This window comes from Carassius auratus, chromosome 22 (assembly GCF_003368295.1).
Source record: "Carassius auratus strain Wakin chromosome 22, ASM336829v1, whole genome shotgun sequence".
Lineage (NCBI taxonomy): Eukaryota > Metazoa > Chordata > Actinopteri > Cypriniformes > Cyprinidae > Carassius > Carassius auratus.
In genome coordinates this window covers 3,155,001-3,180,637 of record NC_039264.1, presented here as the reverse complement: position 1 = coordinate 3,180,637, position 25,637 = coordinate 3,155,001, and the positions used below count along the sequence as shown (strand labels likewise).

The window sequence follows — 25,637 nt, the reverse complement described above, 5'->3', positions numbered from 1 at the left end:
CATTTTACACTTATTAAATGTAAAAACGTACACCAGTTTGATAAGCTGTGACTATCCAATCCTTACATGGAGTCTCTGGTGATAAATGAGCAAATATTTAATAAACTGTTCTCTTAAAACATAATAATAATGATCATTTATAATATTCAAATCGTTTATTTAAAACAGCAGACTGATACATTTTTTTCACACTCTGTCATTAAAAACAACAGCAAATATGATAAACTTAAAATGCAAACGTGCAAATAAAATGCAAAGGGAATAATAAGATTCATATACTATGGGAGTATTTTTCAAGTTAAATTTCCAATTCTAATGAGTTCTAATGAACCAAACTCTCCAGCTGATACACACTTTGTTTTGAAGCAAAACAAGGTGGAGGAATTATTTGACATTTTGCACAGTGTAGTATGCAAATACAGTACATTAATACAGCAGGCATAAAAACTGACAGTATAGCACAGATCTTCTTCACACTGAATCTGTCCATCTAATACAGGAAAAAGCAACGTTGACTGTCCTGAGAACTCATGGTAGTTTTGTTTTATGTCTGTGTAAATTCATGGTTAAATGCTGAATTGATTGTTTCCATCTTATTGTCACAAAGCATTTATCAAGACAACTAAATGCTCAAATAGGTTATTGTTAAACTGAATACAAATAATGTATAGTATAAGTGGCACCTAGTGGTTTAATCGCCACGAGTTTCTTTCAGAAGCTTCACTCCAGAAGCACTTCACACTAGCCCATAACCATAAAGCAAGACACTTATTATAACAAGCATGCTAAATTATAAATGTAACATTATTCCAGCTGCAGGTAATGTTAGTAACGTTCTGATCTAAACGTCCTAAATTATATGTGCTTCTAGTAGCAGGTAGGTTATTGTCTTCACAACATGTAAAAAGTGTTTTACGATTAGTAAGTGTTTTAGGTTACAGCTCAACAGCTAAAGCTGAAGTATGGACATAGTGTTGCAGATCCATGAACCACTTGGGATCCTCTCAAATCTTGTGACCTTTTTCCATCTGTAGGGAAAGAGTAGAGAGAGAGAAATGAACCTGTTACAGCTACAGGAAGACCTGCCATCAGCCAGTGATCACCCGTCTGAATGATTTCTGATGGAAACTCCATTCAGTCAGTGAAACGACTAGCGGATGAATACAAAGCTTTGTCCCCCTATTGTTTTTTTTTTTTCATCATAAGAGCAGAAATAGCGTTATATTTTCTGATTTAATGGTGATTCATTGTTTGATATCTGAATAAATGGCATGAATCAAGCCGCATCACACACATACAAACACACATCAGCAGTGATATCTCATAATGCTAGTAAGCTACAGTGTTTTACCTCCTCCTTGGAATTTTGACAGATGGCAGAGCTTATTTTTCATCTTCTCTCCTTTTAAAAATAATCACACACAGACAATTAAACGCTAACTTTGCATAATAAAGACAGTATTTTCCTCTCACTATAACAGATGTTTTTTAATACTTGCCCTTTGCGAAGCGCCTTCATCAAATCACAACTGTCGATAATGCCCCGGAAAACAGTCACGCGTATCCCTGAAGCCAGACCTGAAACTGAAACCTTTCGAATGGGAGCTTGCACCGCGGCCCCTAGAGGACAGTAAAGGATTCATATGAACTCCTAGACAAAATGCTTCAAGATGTGAGCTCCTCCATGTCAGAGATATCTGACACATAACTGCCACTCACTGTTCATGTGTGTTTGGAGGAGGCGTGGCTTTGGAGAGGGATTTGCAGCGAGGGAGCGATCTTATGCTTTCACAGCTAATATTTGCTGTGCAACCACCATTATGGGTTCTCTGTCTCTCTATGCTATTTCTATCAATTATTTAGCTATTTCTATAGATGCGTGATTCAGACAAAGAAGAGGATGATGTGTTATACAGGGCGTAATGCTCTTTATACACCCTGTCGCACCTGTAGTGATGTCACAGACTGTTTCTGGTCAAAGTCAACATCACTGTGGCATGTGGATACGCACTTCAGACACCGGTCAAAAAATCAATAAAGCCATTAAAATTACTGTCAGTTTAAAAATGATGTGTTCTCAGATTCTAATGAGTAATTGATACTCACCAGTGACCGTGAGACCGAAGCTCCTGATGACGCTGAATCTGCTGCTGTTGATCTGTAGATGATAAACTCCAGAGTCTGTGTTTGTGGTGTTCCTGATGGTCAGAGATCCGGTCTGATTCACCTCCAGTCGGTCTCTGAATCTCTCATTACTACTATGACCCTGTTCATTGGTCCAGATCTTACACTGGTCTTCAGTGATTTCAACGATGAGAGTGTCATTGTAATACCACCTCATCGGATCAATTGGTTTTTTTATAATACCGGGACCCAACGTAACATTTTCTCCCTCCTTCACACTTATTTCACCTCGTTCAGCTACAGAAACACATGAAAACACAAACAAACAGCTGATGGAGGATCTTCAGGGGGTGTAAAATAACTACAAAAAATCATGCATATTCTTTTCCTGAGAAATTCAGGAGAAACTAAATTGACAGGTTAACCGAATAGTATAATAAATACAATTATGTGACTTAAACATTCGGTATATAACCTGCTTTTAAACATAATAACTCACCAACAACAGTAACATTGAAGATCTTTTCAGTATCACTGCCGTTGATGATCACTAGTTTATATTCTCCAGAGTCTGTGATTGTGATGTTCCTGATGCTCAGAGATCCGGTCTGATTGTTCAGATTCAGTCTGTCTCTGAATCTCTCAGTGCCTTCATTACACTGAACATCAGTACAGATATGACTGAGATCTCCACTGATTTGAGCGATGCGAGTGTCATCAAAATACCAGTTAATCTTTTCTGTTTGGTTTGTTTTAACGTCAGTGTTTAAAGTGACTGAATCTCCCTCCATCACTGACACAGAGACTCCATCTGAACCAGAAACACCTAGAAAATAAATGAACACATAGTTATAAATGTCTGGGGAAAGCTGGACAAAAATATACAAAAATACAACGGGAAAGTGCTGTAAAAATTGTAATTCTACAGATTAAAAACACAGCATAAAAACAATTCACACATTCACTCAACAGACAAACGTACATGTTATAATGGAGGTTATATGGTATTTATCATACATCATGATAAACATCACACAACACACATCTCTTGACTCATATATTGCATTCATTCAATCAAAGGAGTGATCATTGCATATTCTTTCACACACATATGAAGAGTATACATGTAAATTAGCACATTAAAATAACAATACACATGATTCATTATTATATTTTAATTTATTTTCACATGAGCAGTAGTGGGATGGCAGTTGGAAGAGTCGGGAGTAGGAATAATCATCTAATAATATAAAAAAAAATAATAGTACTGTAGTCCCATTTTACTTTAAAAAAAACTTCCCAGATCATACTTACATTAAGTAATGTTTATACTTGATTATATTTACTGAAGTAAAACTTTCAATGCAGGTATTTCACTTCATCAGGGTATTTTTACAGTGCTTTAAACATTATTAAGTTAAGGGTCTTAATACTTCGTCCACAACAATATTTAATGAGGTCAATGTTACCCTCCTTGTGGTTAGTCAGCAAAAGATCAACAAGCTTGTTTTCTTTGAAGCCACTTTAAATACAAGATAAGCATTAGATCTATGTCAGAGCGCCCACAAATCTTTCTATAGCGTTGTGAGCAGGGAGGTCAGACCCTTCCTGTGTCAGATATTTCTTAGACTCTTTGTCTTCAACGATTAGACGGTGACTAATGGGGCAGTCTATTTTCATCCCCTTTCAAGTGCTCTCTCTTCTTTCCAGTGTCATAAGTCATCCTCTTGTTTTGTTTTCTTTGATAGCAGAACTTTTCTTGCAGCCTCACAGACATTTAGAGTTTGGGGATTTTATCACCAAATTAAGAGACTTAATCGTTGTTCCAACTCTTATCAATGTTTTGAGTTACTTTGGCAATATCTGATGTTTTTTAGGCTGACATTTTGGTAGAGCAGAGCATGGACGTGACAGGATATAGCTAGTCTTATTGGATCATTTGGCAACACTGCAGATAACCTCATGGTTTTACATCTTTCTCTTGCAGCCAAAGAACTCTGAACTGTTTCTATCACTGGGAAGAACACATTAACACTACAATAACACAGTGACAACTAGAGGTCACTTCCAGCAAGTACTATTCTCCATTACAATAGCTTTTATTTCAAGAAACCTCAGTAATGCAACAGGTGCATCTCAATAAATTAGAATGTGGTAGAAAAGTTCATTTATTTCAGTATTTCAACTCAAATTGTGAAACTCGTTTATTAAATAAATTCAATAAATTAAAAAAGGGAATTTTTGGCCTTATGGAAAGTATGTTCATTTACTGTACATGTACTTGTTAGGGGCTCCTATTGTTTTAATTACTGCCTCAATTCGGCGTGGCATGGAGGTGGTCAGTTTGTGGCACTGCTGAGGTGGTATGGAGGCCCAGGTTTCTTTGACAGTGGCCTTCAGCTCATCTGGATTGTTTGGTCTGTTGTTTCTCATCTTCCTCTTGACAATAGCCCATAGATTCTCTCTGGGGTTCAGGTCTGGTGAGTTTGCTGGCCAGTCAAGCACACCAACACCTGGGAGGAGTGTGGCCCAGATCAGTCAGGTGATATGTGGCCCAAATCAGGCTAAGATCTGGCAGCATATTATGTGACCCATGATAAACAAGATAAATACAATATTGCATGATAATGGTTATATGATCACATACATTTTAAAGAAGTGTAGTATTGTTCAAATGTAGTCTTTGAAATGGCAAGTCTACAAAACAGAATTAAACATATCATTTAAAAATTAAGCAAATCAGTCAAGTGCATTAAACTGCACTTAATTATAATTGTATTAAATTGTATATTATTATTCTTGGTACAAATAAGAGAGAGAGTATTAAACCGTTATCATGTAACATTCATCTGGTTTACAATGGGACACACACTGATCTATAATAGAGAGTGGGGGCACATCATTTTTATTAGTATGCTGTCATGCACGAGCATTAAATAAAATGATCATGAAAGTATTTTATTTTTATTTAAATCCTGTTTCCATGTGATACTTGCTGTGAGGAACAGATCCAAATTCAAACCGCATTCATTGGCGATATGTATCTCCTTCCTCTGTAGCTATAGTAACTATTTAAAAATGTGCTGTTAAGAAGTTTTACAACAAGTTTTACGGCAGCGATATCAAACGCTCATTGGCTCTCGCCGGTTTCTTCAGAGATTGCGACATGTCGTGTTTCCGCTGATGCGTGTTTTGAATGAGAAACGCGCACCTTGAGGGAGTGGATCGGGATAGTATTTTCAGCTTTTAACAACTTAAATTATGCCTTGCTACTCACAATACTATTATATTCTGGCAGAGTGGACTGCATCTGAAATGCATCGTCATTTGGATTACTGTGGTACTGCTCTTTGTCACATCTGTAATACATTATTATGATTAAGTTGTGTCTTTCTGTTACGTTTCTCTTATAGACTGTATACTTTATACACTCACTCTTTATTGGTTGATTTGTTCTTTATAAAAATAAATAGAAAAACTAAAGCAATACGTTTATTTTATTGCAAAGTTACATGATTTGTGGCCTCTGGCTTGCTCAGTTGGGGTCACTTCATCTACAGCGATATCGTTGACTTGATTGCAAATAAATGCACAGACACTATTTAACTGAACAGAGATGACATAACTGAATTCAATGATGAACTGCCTTTAACTGTCATTTTGCATTATTGAGACACTGTTTTCCAAATGAATGTTGTTCAGTTGCTTTGACGCAATGTATTTTGTTTAAAGCGCTATATAAATAAAGGTGACTTTGACAATATTAATAATTGCGATCATAGTAATATACAAGGTAATAATATGAAATATTAAAATTCCCAGACAGCAATATAGTGTTGTATAGTAGTCCATTCGGGCCGGATCTGGGCCGACACTGCTTGCTGTCTGGGTTGGGTCTGGGCTATATAAGGCTCAGGTGTGGCTCAGATTTGGGGATTCTGGTTTACTTAAGGCTGAGAATTGGCACCAATAATAAAACCTTTTTTGGGCCCAGATCAGGGCCAGCTAAGGCTGATTAACTGGCTGAGATCCAGGCCGGTTATGGCCCATGTGTGGCCCGAGTCTTTAATCCAGTTCTGGGCCACTTCCGGGCCGTCATTTTTTGCAGTACTTGGGCCGAGAGAACAGTCATTGTGTGGCCTGGATCTGGGTAAGAAGACCTTTGCTATGTGGGCAGTCAATCATCCTCGACAAAAAGCCATTACAGAAGCAATAAACTCTGATCTGAGCATTAATTGCAACATGCCCCGGTCTATTACTGACAACAAACACTTCATTCACTTCCTACCCATTATGGACACAAACTATACTGTCTCTGTTAAAATCAAACAAAAGATTGCATTCACCACATTTTGCCAGTTCATCTAAACCAGATTAGACCCTGTGAAAGAATTTGAGGTTGGGCCACCTACTGCACCAAACATACACTATTATTACCAAAAGTAGTGGAAGAACTAGACTGGTCTGCAGAAAATCAAGTCCTAATCCCAGCTGAACAGTTCTGGTGTGACTTTAAATGCAGACCTTGAGCCAAAAACTCATCACCAAACACCAATATCACAGAAATTACTAAAGTAGTCCTCTTCGTTAGAAGGGGATGTCCCAATACTTTTGGCAATATACTGTAATGTACAAGCCATGAGTTTGACTACTTAATCAGTTATATTAAAAGAAATGCTTCAATGGGGAAAACTCCTAAAATAACAAATAGGATAAAAGTGTTTAAAAGTGAGACTTTTTACCATCTGATCTCACTCAGTGAAATCATGCAGTGAATGGGGGATAATTTTGCCAGAAATGCAGAAAAAAAGACTTCATTGTGACAAAATTAAATTGGAATTTGACTTTCCCATGGCTCTTTTGACTTTTGGTCCCTGGCCAGCATTCTGAAGCCTTTTGCTGATGCCACTGATCTCACAAAGGGAGAGGAAGTGTTGTGATCAGGCATAAAATACAACATCTGCCTGTGGATTAAAGACTTCTTAACACAGCGGCCACAATCTGTACGGATGGGCTCACATCAGTCCTCAACTCTGACACTCAGGACAGGAGTGCCACAAGGCTGTGTGCTGAGTCCATTTCTCTACTTACTGTATACTGATGATTGTACACCATGTCATCATACTAACATCATTATCAAATTCGCTGATGATACGACTGTGGTGGGATTGATCAACAGAGGCACTGAGTATGCCTACAGAGAGGAGTTACAGAAGCTAATGATGTGGTGTACAGAGTATAATCAAGAAAACAAAATAACTCATCACTGACTTCAGAAAGAGACAAGATGTTCATACACCATTGTACATTAATGGAGAGAAGGTGGAAAGAGTGTCTAGCTTTAAATTCCTGGGAACACACATCTCTGAGGACCTCTAATCGACAATAAACATCATGGCTCTAGTCAAGAGGGCACAAAAGCGAGGGCATTTTTTTCCAGGGCATTTTTTAAGAATTCCCAGGACGATGAACCTATCACAGTAGCTTCTTGTGTTATTCTATAGATGTTCTACGGAGAGTGTACTCACACATGGCATGCTGGTGTGGTATGGAAGTAGCTCTGCAGATGACAAAAATGCTCTGTAAAGAGTCACAAAGGCTGCAGAGAACATCACAAACCAACAGTTACCTGCTCTGGAAGATATATTCATTACACGTTGCCTGAAGAAAGCACACAACATTCTACAGGATTCACATCATCCCGCCCATCATCTGTTTGAACTGCTACCTTCTGGAAAACACTATAGGTCACAACTTTATCATTATATTTCTGCATGTTTCATCCACCAGAATGCAGTATTCGAGAGCGAGCATTTGGGTGTTTTGAGAAGAGTTGCGTGAAATCCATTCGGGCTGGATCTGGGCCGACACTGCTTGCTGTCCGGGTTGGGTCTGGGCTATATAAGGCTCAGGTGTGGCTCAGATTTGGGGATTCTGGTTTACTTAAGGCTGAGAATTGGGACCGATAATAAAAGCTGTTTTGGCCCAGATCAGGGCCAGCTAAGGCTGATTAACTGGCTGAGATTCGGGCCGGTTATGGCCCATGTGTGGCCCGAGTCTTTAATCCAGTATGGGCCATCATTTTTTTGCGGTACTTGGGCTGAGAGATAAGTTATTCTGTGGCCTGGATCTGGGCCAGAAGACGTTTGCTATGTGGGCAGTCAACCATCCTCGACAAAAAGCCATTACAGAAGCAATAATCTCTGATCTGATCATTAATTGCAACATGCCCCGGTCTATTACTGACAACAAACACTTCATTCACTTCCTACCCATTATGGACACAAACTATACGTATATATTTTCCCAGTTCATCTCAACCAGATCAGACCCTGTAAAAGAATTTGAGGTTGGGCCACCTACCGCACCAAACATACACTATTATTACCAAAAGTAGTGGAATAACTTGACTGGTCTGCAGAAAATTAAGTCCTAATCCCAAATGCAGACCTTGAGCCAAAAACTCATCACCAACCACCAATATCACAGAAATTACTATACTACTTTTGTGCCCTCTTGAATTCCCAGGACGATGAACCTATCACAGTAGCTTCTTGTGTTATTCTATAGATGTTCTACGGAGAGTGTACTCACACATGGCATGCTGGTGTGGTATGGAAGTAGCTCCGCAGATGACAAAAATGCTCTGTAAAGAGTCACAAAGGCTGCAGAAAACATCACAAACCAACAGTTATTCATTATATGTTACCTGAAGAAAGCACACAACATTCTAAAGGATTCAATCATCCCGCCCATCATCTGTTTGAACTGCTACCTTCTGGAAAACACTATAGGTCCATTAAAACACGCACCACAAGATTCATGAACAGTTTTTATCCAGAAGCTGTTACCCTGTTGAACTCTGAGATTTAAAAAACAAACAAACAAAAAAAAAAAAACCCTACAACACCTTCTTGATATTCAAGAGCATGCATTAATGACAATAACATATATGCACTCTATATTTATCACGTATTTCTATTTTCCATTTGCTGTATATGTTGGAAATTCTATAATTTCGTTGTATGTCTCTTTACAATGAAAATAAAAAGATGAATTGATTAATTGGAAGAAAGGTAAGAGAGAATAGAAAGGAAGTTGATTCATAAAGTTAGAGTGATGTGCAGTCTGTGGGATGAAGAAAGGATTAAACAAAAATATATAGGCAGATATAGAGAATAAGTTCAGCATTTAAAATGTTCCGCTTATTAATTTATTTTTAGCCTATTCGCTGTTGCTTTTGTAATAGTCAGATCTTTAACATATTGTAGAGTTAATTTTTTTTAATCAATATTCTGATTTCTGAATATTCTGATATAAAGATTTCATCAAATTTAATGTCAACACAACATGTTCTTTCAGTTATTTAGAGTTTAACACATGAATTGAGATGTGAATTTACTCATGATTTATTTTACTTGTAACCAGTATGGGTTATATATAGCCTATGTTATCAATAAATCATATATCATATATCATAAATCATATATAGCCTATATTATCAATTAATCACGAGAAATAAAACAAACAAATGTCCTACCTCGCAAAAGAAATGCAGAAACTGCAAACCAACCAACGGAAAGCATTTTTGTCCCAATGTTTCTTCTCAAACGTGCTTCAGTAGGCTACTTTCAATGAATGGAGCAGCATTATTTATGTAATTCAGAGTTGTGACGTAGGCTATCTGGAGGTGTGTGTATCGCTGTCAGAAACCACGGCGTCTGACTCACGGCCACTGAACGTTGGCTGAAGTTCTGATGACGCATATAATTAAAAAAACACAAGGGGAAACACTCTGGCAGTTTCTCAAACTGCTGCATTCGCCGGAGGTCGCATTTGTAGGCTGCATATGCCATAAAGGATATATATATTTTTAGAATATTAACAGTTACTTTTGCCTATTATTTTTAGTTAAAAATGTCTACAGACGTGTTTTAGAATCTGTATTTCTTTTAGAATGATGTAGGCTATTATACACGAGAATTATGCGCGAGAAGCTAATGATCTGAGACGTGAGCACAGCATTCAAGACGTCCAGTAGCGCATTTACATTGAAATACAATGGAAAAGTAAAGTAGTGGAATAATAATAATAACAATAATAATAATAATAATAATAATAATAAATAGCGTTCTGGGTGAATTAACCTATTAAATGCTATTTAGCAAATACAGATTTCGCATAAGTAAAAAAATCTGACATCCAGGAAATACAAATGTGAGCAGTTTTAGACGGCATTTTTACTACATATGATACAACCACAACCACCATAAATACTAAATTTTGTCTACTTTACAATGAAACAAGCTCATTACCACCGATTCCCTGACATAACACATTCATTGCGACCCATTTAACAGATGCATCATTTGAAGTTAGAAGAACAACTTGAACAGAAACAAACAGTAACAATGCAGCGACATAATTAACAAACTACGGTCATCTAAAGTACAAATTTCACTAATCTAGTAAAACATATGCAAAAATGAAAAATTAAATGCATAAAATAATTTTTCTTTTTTTATTCTGGCATTTGTGTCGGCTGTTGACTTCCAGCCCTTTTCACATTTTTATCATTATATTTCTGCATGTCTCATCCACCAGAATGCAATATTGGAGAGCAAGCATTTGGTTGTTTTGAGAAGTTGGATGAGCAATAAAGCTATAGTGAGCACCATTTATTAAAATACCTGGAGGTGAGGAATATAGAAAAAATGGTCATATTCACTCAGTATTGTTTGATCTAATTCACAAATCTCTCAGTTACAGTTAAGTAGAAATGCATTGTACTGTTTTAGGCTCAAAATCAGTTCAGTACATTATAGTCAAACACATTTTTATATTGAAATAATGAAGATTTCTGTGCCACCCCAGACTTCTGGGCATTCCCTGGCCACCGCTATGAGAACCATCCTGACTCCACCACTGTGTGAGAGCCATATATCTTCCCAGTCATACAAACAGACAACAGACTCTCTTGTGCCACCCCCACATCACTCACCAGAAAGTGAGTCACTATGGCAGGGAGGAGAACTGTTTATTGTAGTAATCAGATAAGGTCTACATTAAGACTCTGGGCTTAATGTTCTACATTTTTTCCCTTCAGTTTAAACATTTGATATGTTTTATCTGATCTATTCTGAATGAAATATGGGTGTATGAGATCAGTGAACCACTGACTGCACACTGACCTTGTCCCGTCTGAAACCGGTTCAGCATTGACCAGTGACGTCGAGGAAGGTCGAAGACAGGAGGACAGAATCATCGCTCCATCCCGGATTGGCTGTCATATCCTCTGACTTTGTTTTTTGAATCTGTCCACTGAAATAACTATTTTAGATTTGCTCACTGATAAATTTCAACATAACACCAGTCTGTGAGTGTTCATAGTGTTTTATTAACAAATTACAATAAGCAATGAGGCCTTATTATAAAAAATATGCATAAAATTGGGTTCTGTACTCAAAGCTTTTTTAAAACTTCTACTGTCATTTGGAGTTCGTTAAGATGAAGTGCATCTATGAAGCCTTTTCTTGGCCTGAGCAAATGTACTTTTCTAAAATTGTCACGAACATGCAATATTCCAGTTGAAACCATTATTGCAGTATGTCTAACACAACTAAAGAATAATTGTAGTTTTAAGTTGTTGTTTTTTTAACTGTATCTAGAGGACAGAAAGAATTCTTTATTTTTTATTTTTTAAGATCAAAGGCTAATTTAAGTGCTTCGGCATGAAAACACATTCAGATAGAATTCACTTACACATTCACATCCAGTTCACTTCTGATTCACTTCAGAACATATCTTTGGATAACATTTAAGTTCACTTAATACAGTAGACAAAAGGTACAACATTCACAATTTAAAAGTAAAATAAGTAGTTGATTAGTTTCAACAACACGTGTCAGATGCATTGATGGTCAAAGATGTTTCTGAATCATCTCACTCAGTCTGATGAATTTCTACACATGACGAGAAGGTCAGGTGTTCTGACCCCAAAACTAAACATGAATATTAACCTGGTGTTAATTATTACATAAGAGAGCACATATAATGGTTAGAGAAATACTGCTGTGGTAAAATATATATATATATATATTTAAAAGCCATATATGATCTTGTTTCGGCCCAGATCCGGCCCACATCTGGCCTGTGTGAAATCCATGTGGGCCAGATGTGGGCTGGATCTGGGCTGAAACTGCTTGTTGTCTGGGATGGGTTTTATCAGTACATTTCCCAGTTCATGTAAAACCAAAGGACACGGATCAACTCTTACTTTCTCTGGACGAATTCCAGAGGCTCAAAAAGGCCAGAAATATGTTGCATTATTGTTGCTGGAGCTCAAATATTGATGATGTTAGTTTTGCTCATTCACTAGATCCAGATTATCTTCATTAAGCAGCGACTTCACTACAGTCACAGATTCACTCACTCCATTTCCTGTTGAATCAGTCAGAAAATACAGAGACAATGACTAATTAATAGAGAAGATGAACTGATCTGATCTGCATATACTCATACTGTATATGAGATGTCAAAACTAAGATTCAACACACTGTACAAAATCATCCAACACACTACCAGTAGCACATTTGACTCATTTGATAGGTTAGATTTATGCAAACTCTTCATTTACATGCATCAACACTGTGTTTGTAATATGAATGAATCAACAGAATGAAGCCACATCGCACTCATCAGATCATGATATTGTTTCAAAGTTAAAGATATTCGGCACAAACAACAGATTCTTACCGTTCATCTCCTCATCCTCTGATACCATCGCCACTTCGTTTGGTCACAGCAGCACACAGAAACAGAGAAACACGAAGAACATGTTGCCATTAGATCAAGTCTTTCTCGATAACATATCACAAAATAGTTATTTTTGTTGTTCAAAAAAAGAACAAAGAAGCAGATTACATACACACACAAAAAATACAATAGAACAACATTAGGCTATAAATTATATGTTCAGAAAATAAATGTTCAGTTTAACGTGAGTAAATTGACAATATATTAAGCTACTGTTGTAGCCTACAGTAGATTTAGCTTTGTCTCTATGTAGTAATAACAATACGTCTCTATTAATAATAATAATTATGCCTAGACGGTTGCTTGTTTTTTACTTGTTTTGTTGTAAAGAGATTAGCTGATTAATATATAATTGTTTTATATTCCTAGACTTATTTGTTGCAGTTTTTTATACAGTTATATTGTAAAACTATAATACCTTTTTTTAGTTCGCTGTGTTAGATTTTTGGCTGAATTTGAAGTTCTTTTTCGCTTAAGAAAATAAATAATATTACTGTCAAATTCATGTCAGATAATACAAATACTGTAATAAATACAGTAGTTCACCATGTATTTGTTCATGTTTTATTAAGGGATACGTCTGAAGCACACCAAAAAATATTTCTAGCAATTTACACAGTGCTAGTAGTATATGCAGCTGTATATACAGATACATACCCATGTATCGGATCAGTACTCGGTATCGGCCGATACCCTGAGACCAGGTATCGGAATCGGTTTCGGGAAGAGAAAAACGGTATCGGAACATCTCTAATGTTAATTAATTACGCAAAGCAATGGTGACCTCAGCAAAGAAATATAATTTAGTTTACATTGCTAAAAATATAGTTATCTTAAAACGCCCTGCTCTTTATTTTCTTATTCAAGCATGTTTTCTTATAACTGTAACCTGTCAATAACTTTAAGTAGTACCATGCTATATATGGATATATGTGATTAAAATGAAATATCAAAATCTCCAATGCTAGACATTTTATTTTATTGCCACGGTATATACGGTCAGATATGTATGAGGCAGAACTGTGATCATTAATACACAGACTGTAGGGACTCACCTCTGGCAAAAACATCAAAACTCTTGTTCTTGGACTTTCCGGCGCTTCTGCTGATCTTCATTTTATAGAGTCCAGTGTGATCTGTTCTGAAGTTTGTGATGGTCAGAGATCCGGTCTGCTCGTCCAGCTTCAGTCTGCCTCTGAATCTCCCCTCCAGAACATCATCATATGTAGCCATCTCTCCGAACCCTTCTTTGATTTCAGCTAGGAGATTCTTGTCTCCAAACATCCACCGTATCTGATCGCTTCTCTGGATTTTAGAGTCAGTGTGTAGCGTAACATCATCTCCCTTCCTCACTGGCACATACTCCGCTGTATATCAGAGCAGCACATAGAAACAGAGAAATGAGGAGATTATAACAAAGCGTCGTAAAGCTTGCAACTGTTATAAGGTAGGGGGCGCTATTATGCATCTTCTGAAATAGTACAGCATCTCAGGATAAAAAAACAAGCGAAGAAGCAGAAACTAGTAGTAGAAGGATTTTTTTTATGCACGTAAGCTAAAGCAATCATCAAATAGCATTATTAAATCTGCCTAACATTACCAAATCTAATGTCAAATCCACAAAGTAGTATATAAATATGCATAATTTAGGAGTATTGATGGACTCAATCTACTTAATCTATGTTTTGATCATGGTTCTGAAATGCAATTTTCACACCTTACTTTTCTGTCATTGAAAATTACCCGCATTTAAGTGCTGAAAAGACAATATTGCTTGAAGCGAGAATACAACGATTTCTTGCTGTTGTTTAGAAGCAGAGGCTCTGTTCTTTCTTTATATGTAGGCTAATGTATATTCAGATATTCATACTACAAAATATTCTAGATAATTTTCTGAAAGTGTTCAAAAATGCTCCTGCTTATTGCCAACTTTAAGAAGAAATAGGAATATCAAATTACAGTAACGCACTATTATATGCACATTTACATTTAAATCTCAGTTTAGTGTAAATCTTTAGTAAATCTGTGTTCACGCTAATGTGCGTTTTAAAAGACAGTTACTTACCGAGCATAGCAACCTTGAATTTCTTGTATGAGGTTGTTCCATGGCTGATGATCTGAGCTTTATAGGCTCCAGTGTGTTCAGTTGTGATGTTACTGATGGTCAGAGATGGTCCAGTCTCTTCCAGCTTCAGTCGGTCTCTGAATCTCTCATCAGCAACATCATGCGTCTCTCTGTTCTCTCCTTTGATTTGAGCTATGAGAGTCTCTTCAGCTCCAAACATCCACAGAATCTGATCATCCGTCTGTATTTCAGAATCAATCTCTAGAGAGACATTTTTTCCCTCCTCCACTGAGATCGTCCTCTCTTCATTTATTACAACACAACACAGAAACACAGAAAAACAGTGTTGTCGTTAGATCAAGTGTGTGCATGCGAGCAGCATAGCTCGTTGTTACCTCATAAAGATAATTTAGATTATCACAAGAAACTTCATATTACTTTCTCAACTTTAGTTTGATGACTCAGAGACAAAACCATAAATCCAAGTGAGCTTTATAAAGAGACAGAGTGATGATCTAAATTAAAGCTGACGGGAAAACTCTTGAAAGTGAATAAGCAACGGAATAGTCTTTATATAGTTCAATGGGAGTTTTTCAGACTTGAATCACAGACTTCTAAAGAAATTATCTAAAGAACAAACTCTGAAAGGGAGGGTTCACCCAAAAATTACATTTTGCAATTAATTTACTAATTTACCCTCAGGTCATCCAAGATGCAGGTGATGTTTTTCCTCAGTAGCACATTTTTAGCAGAAACTATGGTCCTTGGTGATTCAAGTCAATGCATGCAAACATATAAAGGCAAAACTAAATTAATTCCCTGATCACACATTGAGGTCTTATGAAGTGAAACAACAGGTCTATGCAAGAAACTTGAAACCTGTCCACAATAATATTTAAAGGCCCCAAGATTTTTAAAGTTGTTTGTAATTTGAATACCGTTTACTCGATTTTTACCTGATAATGCAAGTATGATTGAAAATTCGATGTTGATTAGAGGTAATAATGTGTTTTTTTGACTCTCAAGAGAAATAGTAGATGTTGTCATGCATTATATGAATCAACAAGGACCATGGTTTTAGCAAAAATTAAAAAAATATATATCTTTAATGTTCTGCTGAGGAAAAGTCACCTACATTGATGGCCTGAGGGGGAAAAAATAGACAGCAAATTTTCATTTTTGGGTGAACTATCCAATTGATAATTAAAATACTACTACTCACCACTGACAGAAACCATAAATATCATGTGGCTAGACCCTCCGCCCTTTTTGTTGATCTGGCATTCGTAGAATCCAAAGTGTTCAGGACCAGTGTTCCTGATGGTCAGAGATCCAGTCAGAGGATCCAGCTTCAGTCTGTTCCTGAATCTCCCATCAGCCTTACCCTCATATGTAAAGACCTCTCCGGTCTCTCCATTGATTTCAGCTATGTGAGCCTTTATAGAGCTGATACCTCCAAACAGCCACTTTACCTGCTTATCTTTGTTTAATTCAGTATCAGAATTTAGAGTGAGATCATCTCCCTCCATCACTGATATAATCCTGTCTTCATTTGTGCCAACAGAATATAGAAAGAGACAAATACAAAAGCAAAGTTAGATCAAGTGCATGCGGGCATCAGTGAACAACTACCTGACTTTCACACTTTCACATGTTTCTGATATGATTAGTCAATTAATGTTAGCTGGTCATTTTGTGTCAGGATCAAAAACTGTGAAATTTTTTTTAATGTGAAAAGTTCATTTTTTGGCTAATTAAGCTTTAAGCAACTGTTTGAAATGCATCGATAACTCTACACAATAATCTAGAAACAATGCTATTGAACACAACAACAGCTGAAGCAGCAGACTTTGCAAAACACAAAATTTGTCATTGCCAAAATTTTTGGCCGCGACTGTATCCCCTGGTTTCACAGATGATGCTTAAGCCTAGATCTAGACTAAAGTATAAATCTGAGCTGTTTCAACTGAAGAAACCTGCACTGACTGATCTTGAAATATATCATTGCCTTTGTTTTGTCTCAATATGCGCACGAGTAATGTTTTTTCTAAGGCATGTTAATAAAAAGTTCCTTAAATGTCTTCATTGAACTATGGCTTAATACTGGTTTAGTCTAAGCCCTTTCTGTGAAACCGGGCCTATGTGTTGGTTTATAAAAGCCACCAACAGACACAATGAAGACTGATATTATCTAAAGAAACTCTGAATGGAGCCTGAACATTTAGCCTTTCAAGAAGAAAAAAACAACAACAATATATATATGATGAAGAAGCGTGATCAATACAACACTAAAAGACAGGAGATGCTCACCATTGACTATAACAGAGAATCTTTTGTAAAAGGGCCATCTTCTTCCGTAGTTGCGCTCGAACTGTAGTATATAGACTCCAGCGTGTCCTCTTTCAATGTTTCTGATGGTCAGGGATCCAGTCTCATCCAGCATCAGTCTGTCTCTGAATCTCCCATCAGCAGCATCAAACGTTTCTCTGGTCCCGTCTCTGATTTCAGCGATACGAGCATCTAGACCTTCACACGTCCACAGGATCTGACTTATATCCTCCATATCAACATCAGTGTAAAGTGTGACATCATCTCCCTTCTTCACTATCACAGTCTTCTCATCTGTCAACACACACAAATCATCAATGACTTCAGAAGACTTTGATATAATAAATGAGTCATATATTCCAATCCATTTTTTATGACAGATGACACTTATTAAAAATGCGTAGGTAAGATGATTTTAAAATTTGAACAGCCTTCTGTCTCTGCCATCTTGACTTATTTGCTTGATTTCATCACTTTCGCTTTTATCCTTGAGCACGCTCCCATTGAATAAACTGAACAGCCAATCAGAAGGTCTTCTCTCACCGATAGCCTAACCCAGAATCAACACGCTGTCACTTTCAACCATCAGTTTGATGTGTCACGGCCCTAAGAGGTCATAGTACTACAAAAACTAAATCGTTAGTCCAAAAACAGCTTTTATTGAAAGCAAGCCGATGAAATGAGTCGTTTGGGATTTTGTCTCAGTATGATGTAATAGTGTGACAAAAGACCGCCTCTACAGAAGATAATCAACACCTACTTCTACTTCATTGCCTCTTTAGTCCCGCCCACATGCACGCATTTATTGCGCTAAATCAATCACAGACATAACTTGTAAAACAGTAGAACTACTGACAGTGAACAATTTACACTCTGGTAACCACAATAAACGATTTTTCTCATGCTGTATCAATTGTAATACTTACCTCTTCTTTTTTTAAGTTCAGAGGTCTTGCGGCGATAGTAAAAAACAACTATTACCATCACCAGCAGGAAAACAACAAATATTCCTGCTACAGCTCCTGGAGACACACCTGAACCTGTAATGATGAAGACAGATGGTCATTATGAATGCATCTGATCTATAACTAACATTATAAACACCAGTGCTATATAACCTGAGTGAAGATCTCATACTGTAATGATAAAGACAGATGGTCATTATGAATGTGTCTGATCTATAACAATAACTATTGTAAGTTTTGTCCTCTGAGAGTTACAGTTTGACGCCATTGTTCACTGAAGTTTGTTATTTAACAAACAGGATGGTTTGATTCCTCATTATGATCCCTAACCTCACAGACTCAGTGAGTCATCTCTTCAGAAGTACTGAGTTACTCACCACTGACCGTAACGATGTATCTCTTGTTAATCATCGGTTTGCTGCCGCTGATCGTCACTCTATAGAGTCCAGAGTCTGTGTTTTTCATATTCGTGATGGTCAGAGATCCAGTCTGATCATTCAGCTGTAGTCTGTCTCTGAATCTCTCATCATTGGCATATGAGATCTCATTCCCATCGGTTCTGGCAATGGTGGAGCCATCACCTCCAAACCTCCACTGTATCAGATTAAACCCCTGTGTTTCGTTGAGATCAGGGTTTAGAGTGACAGAATCTCCCTCCTTCACCGATAACATCTTTCCTTCATCATCTTCAGTACCAAACACACCTGAGAAACAAACAGAACATTTCTTAGAGATTAACTGATATAACACTGCTTGTAATGTCTAGTAAACACAGTTTGACATACTGAGGTGTAAATTAAAAAAATAAGGAGGTTAGTATCTTTATTAGTATCTATGGAGAACATGCATTCATGAAGCAGACACTTTTTACAAAAGTGACCTATAAGAGAAGTAAAACGTACTTCTAAAAGAGACAATAACATGAGACATGATGCAATATTATGGAATAAACAGAAATCGCAAACTTACCGCACATTATCAAAAAAGACAGAAAGTATCCTGAAAGTCATATTGTTTGTAGATTCCAACAAAATCTGATTTCCATGGATATTACCATGGATATTAATACTCATTCGTGAGCCACACCCAACCGCGACTGACAGAGACGACTGTTAACAAAATCCACAAAAGAACAACAGAGACATTTGAACCGCTGAAATGACTAAATAACTGACACGATGGTTTATATGCTGTTAAAGACGAAGAGGTCCGTTTACGTTTAACGTTTCCAAAATCTGAAATAGCAAAGCGAGAACGACTTCAGTGACGGAGACTTTAGGTGCGTCCCATTCGACAGTATAAGTGCCCTTCGAAGTGGACTTCACAGGGTACTCCGCTATAAGAGAGATTACAATCCGAGGGGAGCGAGCGCGTTCAGGGCTCTACGAACAGAGAGAGAATGAGGGAATTTACGTCACATCAGACCCGCAAGTGATCGCACATCAACAACAGTTTATAAGAAAATAGCATATTACTTCTAAATTACGATGATTGTAGATGATTGTTGATTCCTAAATTGTTGCTCTGAGAGTATTTCACAAAGCTTTTCAGAGCTAAAACTAGCTCCTACATCTGTATGTTCTGAAATCCCAATGTACTGGAAGGACTTTTATTATGAATGTCTGCCGCTAGTTTCCGCTATTCCGCTTTACTTTCACTTTCAACCAACCGCTTCATCATTTCTTCAGCTGTAAATATGCGTGATTACATGTTAAGTTAACTATTCCTGATTTCACTAAGACCAAGCCACAAACTTTACTCACTGCTGAATTAACAATACAAACCTGCTACAATGCTACAAATACCATTACAATCATTACAAACCAAATAACTTCTAACCATTAAAAAGGGTATGTTTTGGGACATGTTCCATTAGCATTTATTGATTTTAACAAGTTACCAATTGAAGGCGACCAATTACCAGTAAATACCAACAGACATAATTACAGTTACCATTAAAACAATTCCCATTATAACCGATAAAACCACTAAATTTCTGTGATGTTTCTACTGTTTTTTTTATTTGTTTATTTTTTTTTTTCAGCAGGGCTAAAATAGCTGTTACCAGCAATCTGCCTCGGAGCATAAACCTTTTAGAAACACTCATTGCACACAAATGTATTCCCACACATCTTTTTTTTCCATATTGTTTTTGGAGTTTATGTCAACTCTAAATGTTACTTTTTTGATTATATACTTTTTTTTCTTTAACCATTTGGGCAAGAAGATGTTTTTGCATCCAGTTTGGTTTTCTTTTACTTTTTTCATGTTTTACTAGGATAATTTCACTCTGTTGATTAAAAGACTGTTTATATTCATATCTGAAGTTTACTAGAAGCACACATGTAGGTACGGAAGTTCTAAGCGGCCATGCATTATAATATTTTTTCTTCTTGTTTTCTCGTTATAACGACTTAATTTTCTCGTTATCTCGACATAACGAAGTTCGTTTTCTCGTTATAACGACTTCATTTTCTCGTTTTCTCGACATAACGAAGTTCGTTTTCTTGACATAACGAAGTTCGTTTTCTCGTTATAACGACTTCATTTTCTCTAAGAAGTTACAAAACTGCGCCAGCAGGTGGCACTATAGACCTGAATATAACTGATGGGGTGTTGCACTATCCACTTTACTGTACGCGGACCTTCCTCGTGATCGCTATAATTTGTGCAGTCTTCATTACTGACATTAATTAATTCATAAATGTTAAATGCTTGAATCAATATGAATATTTTGTGTATTAAGTTCCTGCTAGATGCATGAGTTTCACCAACGAGTTCTGTGTCATAAAATAACTGCTTATCAAAACCAAGGTTGACATCACTGTATTCTGTTTATCTACAGTAGGACGGGATTTAACGATGTAGGCTGATGTGCTTCTTTTCCTTATTACTAATCTTTCTTGTTAACCATATTGATGAGAAATGTGATGTATATGTAAAATCCATAGGCTAATTTAATTCAGTTTTGTTCTATAATGTTGTAATCGTTTTTTCACACACACACACACACACACTACACGTAGTCCTACACATGGACGCTCTTTTCAAACAGAAGCTTGTAACACACATGATATCTGCCACATCATATAATGAGTACTACAAATTACAAATTATATATAATTTTATTTCAAATAAAGGGAAAATGAAAAGTGAGTTTAATCCAAGCAGCTCTAATGGCGCGGTGTTGCCATTTAAACATGTTAATTACAAAAACAAAACGTTCGTTGTACTGTCTCTGGAAAAATCAACAGTGATTGATCAGCCTTTATTTATGTACAGTATTGTAGACGTTATTACCTAGGCGAAGCTAAATTTGCTGAAATATAGGCTACAGTAAGAGCGCCTGCATGGTTGTCCATCAGATGCCTGTCAAAGTTGAGTTCGTTACTATAGCAACAGTAAAACTGTCATGTCGTTATAACGAAAAAACAAACTTTCGTTATGTCGAGATAACGAGAAAAATAAGTCGTTATAACGAGAAAACAACTTTCGTTATGTCGAGATAACGAGAAAATTAAGTCGTTATAACGAGAAAACAAAAAGGAAAAAAAATTATAATGCATGGCCGCTTAGAACTTCCGTATGTAGGAGGCTGACAATGAACATAATTTGTGACACTTAGCCTGCATTTTAAAATCTTTATTTGCATTACAATATGCTCATTCTCAGTCCTGTTATCAAAAGTCATGTCTTTTAAAAATCATATGGGAAAGGAATGCCAGTTAGTTCCTTGTGATTATTTTAAAGTAATGGTGGTTACATTCAAAGAATCACTAGGGAGGCACACAAGGAGTATTTTACTTTATGTTTTTAAAAAAAAAATTTTTTTATGGAAAACCAAACATCAAGTGTAGGCTATTATTTTTATGATGTAATGTTTGAAACAATTAGATAAATGATAAACCAAACAAAAAAGAGAAAAACTGTGGTTTAACAGTTTAACTGTGGTTAAAAAAAGTGAACACGTTTTGTGTTTGGGTCCACTTTGACCAAAAGTGAACTGTGATTTTATTTATGAAATTATACTGTGAATGTGTTTTTTCCAATTAGTCATATTTATCTCTTAAACTAGCTACTTTTTCTTCTTCCCTCTGGGGCTGCATTTTGTTTAACATAATTAGCTTATACACATAATTCTGAAATTAAAGTAAAATAACAAACTATTAAAATCTTTTTTTTTTTTATAAAAAACTTAAAATAAAAAAACTTTTTTAAATTTTGCAGCAACTGCTTCATGGATAATTTGCTTAATTGTTTCAATTTTCAGATTTCAATTTTCATACATTTTTATACATATAAATGTCTTGAGGATAGAAACGGCACCCATTTGGTGAATTGACTCATTTCAGTGCATTTCCTTTCTTTTAAATGTACTCTTGTATTTCATTATTTTTGTCTGTTTGTTTTAAAAACTTGGAACAAAATGATGTGGAAAAAAAGTTTGTTGGTTGTCTTTTGTTCTCTTTTTCATTAAAGTAAAAGAAATGACAAGTTGTTGAATATTACACTGAATATTGCATTGAATTACTTCAGGGTTTATTAAATAATATCTGGATGCATTCATATGGTAAAAGGTCTCCCGAATGTTTATTTGTAGCACTGTGAGAATTTAAATCAATCAAAACGGACAAACTGGAGTGCTCGTCTGATTATTTTTTATTGGAAAAGACATGTGGAGAACAATGGAAGTGTACACCCAAAAAAAATAAAAAATAAAATCAACTGAGTGATGGACAAGACCAGTTTTAAAACAAGTTTAACTGGCATTAACATGTACTTAAGGTATTGATAAGTACATTACGCTATGTGTATATTGAGTGTTCTCTGCACACCTTATGTCACTTTTACATGTGCACCAACTTTATTTTTAGTTACTTGGGTATAAGGCATTTACCAAAGATGCAGGAACTTAATTATACAATTCTTAGACAAAATTGCGGATGACAACCGTTTCTAAGCTAGGACTGGTTAATACAATTTTTAAGGTGTGGCTTAACAAATGTGTTTTTGCATGCACAATTGAAATACCTATAAAGGAATTTTGATGTCACATTGTTAATTCCACCTAGTCTCAAAGCTAAATCCCGAAAAAGATCAAGAGATTGTCCTTTAAAAAAATAAAAAAATAAAATCCCATTTAGATATACATAATTAAATTGCAGATATCTTTAAATGAGTTTTGAATAGGAGGAATTTGCTTAGTCAAAAATAAAATCCAAGATAGTAACTCTTGTAGGCTAATTTGACTAGTAATACATTACTTTCAGATTTTTTACATTTAAAAACAATTATGAATTAAAGATATCTTAAATTTGATTATGACTAGTCAAACACCAATTAGAGATATCTCAAATGACATTTTCTCCTAGTGGTAATTCAGTTAGATAAATTTCTCATTTATTATCACTAGTAAAATAGTAATTTGAGATATCTATAATTAGAATTATACCTGGTATAAAATCAGTTTTACATATTTTACAATTTCTATTAGTCAAAACTCATTAGTTGATATCAGAAAATGTTTATCAATAGAAGTAAAATGTACCAAAATGTACTTTGTGGTAAACAAACATTTATGTAAAAATATAAATAATAATAATAATAATAATAATAATAATAATAAAAAAAAAAATATATATAATTACCACTATAACCAGTAGATGGAAGCAGAGGAGCATTATTGGCTTATTAATAATTGGTTTCCGCTCTTTTGCTTGCTTGAAATTATAAATGTCACTATTATATCAAATCAAAAAATCAAATTTTGCACTTTTTTGTGTATGAAGTAAGAAAAGTCACAAAGTGCCTTGAAAAACAAACTTTTCATTTTGTGAATGAATCACACATTAAGTGTTGTAATTAAGTTATTGGTCAGTTACACATAATACTATAGAACAGGGGTCACCAAACTCGGTCCTGAAGGGCCGGTGTCCTGCAGAGTTTAGCTCCAACTTGCCTCAACATACCTGCATGAAAGATTAAAGTTTAAGAGCTTGATTAGCTGGTTTAGGTATTTGATTGGGGTTGGAGCTAACCGGCCCTCAAGGTCCAAGTTAAGTGACTCCTGCTATAGTATATAGTATATATTGCTAATTTTGTATGCTTCTCAACTGAAGCGTAATGCGTTACTGTCAAACGTGCTTTACCAAGAAATACACATTAATAGTAATGGCACATATTAATGCAAAACATTAGTAATGGCACCCCATCGGTAGACCTTAATGGCGCTGGTGCCACTGATCTCAAATGCTAGTCTGTAGCCCTGCTGGTTGTTGTCTTACCACCAGCACAGCAACAGTTTGCACCAACCACAAATCATAGAAATAGCTGCAAGCACCACTAAAATAATAACAACAGCAGCACATATTCCTATTATCCAGTTGCGAGACAGACCTGTATCTGGAAAAGATGAAGACAGACAATCATTAGTGTAAGTGAATCTGTCAGTCTGATCTATAACACTCAACACTTGGACAAATTGCACTTGGCTAAAACATAGTGAATATAAATCAGATTCAGAGCAAGAGAGCATATCTGTTGTAATTTCAGTAATTATGATGTTCTCATTGACAGTGTTTATGTGTTTGATGTTTAATGATACAGACTTAATAGACATGAGTTACTCACCATTTGTGATCGGCCTAGCTGTGACATTATTCAGTATGTCTCTAAATTTTCCATCAGGACCACCATATGCAGAAAAACGTCCTTCAGAGATGTTAGCTATGTCTCCAAACACTCTTTCTTCATCCACTTTCTCAGTGTCGGTGTGTAGAGTGACAGAATCTCCCTCTATAACTAATACTGTCTTTATTTCACCTGTATCAACACATGAAAAACTATAACGAACAGCTACTCAGACATTCTTCAAAAGCACACGGAAAGGCACATTTCAGGTCTGACGGAACATTTGTAATGTGATATTATTTTTGCAATATTATTGTAACATTATCTTCCTCCGCCATCCATTTCTCCAACCGCTCCTGAGTACTCCTGATGTAGTTTGGGCATCATGTTGCAAAGTATTGCCATAAGACTTTTTTTAGTTGCTTTAATACTTAGTACAATTCTCTAGAGTTTGAGGAACACTGTTACTAAACTAACAGCCCCAAAAATGTATTGTTTATTTGCCTTAAACATGTAAATCAGTGCAATAGTGTTCATTTTCATCTAAACTACTCACACATTGCTGTTGATTTAAGTAAATGTATTCTTACATTGAGTTACTCACCGCTGACAGTCACAGTGAAGGTCTTGTGTATGGTGTGTTTGCTGCTGCTGATCTCTAGTTGATAAAGTCCAGAGTCTGTGGTTCTAGTGTTTGTGATGGTCAGAGA

The 25,637-nt window shown here is 36.0% G+C and overlaps 2 protein-coding genes across 2 annotated transcripts; both read right to left on the bottom strand.

Moving 5' to 3' along the window:
- Window positions 1–949: 949 nt before the first annotated feature.
- LOC113040753 (uncharacterized) lies at window positions 950–11,389 on the bottom strand. The gene is made up of 5 exons (XM_026199009.1): window positions 11,316–11,389; window positions 2,624–2,763; window positions 2,107–2,421; window positions 1,500–1,620; window positions 950–1,028 (listed from the first exon to the last, which is right to left on the bottom strand). Exons 1-5 carry the CDS (start codon window positions 11,387–11,389, stop codon window positions 950–952), a joined length of 729 nt encoding a protein of 242 aa, XP_026054794.1.
- A 924-nt stretch (window positions 11,390–12,313) lies between these two features.
- Window positions 12,314–19,273, bottom strand: LOC113040751 (uncharacterized). The gene is made up of 9 exons (XM_026199008.1): window positions 19,267–19,273; window positions 18,675–19,001; window positions 18,259–18,372; window positions 17,315–17,626; window positions 16,227–16,550; window positions 15,005–15,307; window positions 13,995–14,306; window positions 12,880–12,912; window positions 12,314–12,564 (listed from the first exon to the last, which is right to left on the bottom strand). The coding sequence occupies exons 1-9, from the start codon at window positions 19,271–19,273 to the stop codon at window positions 12,482–12,484; spliced, it is 1,815 nt and encodes a 604-aa protein (XP_026054793.1). The 3' UTR covers window positions 12,314–12,481.
- Between the last annotated feature and the right edge of the window lie 6,364 nt (window positions 19,274–25,637).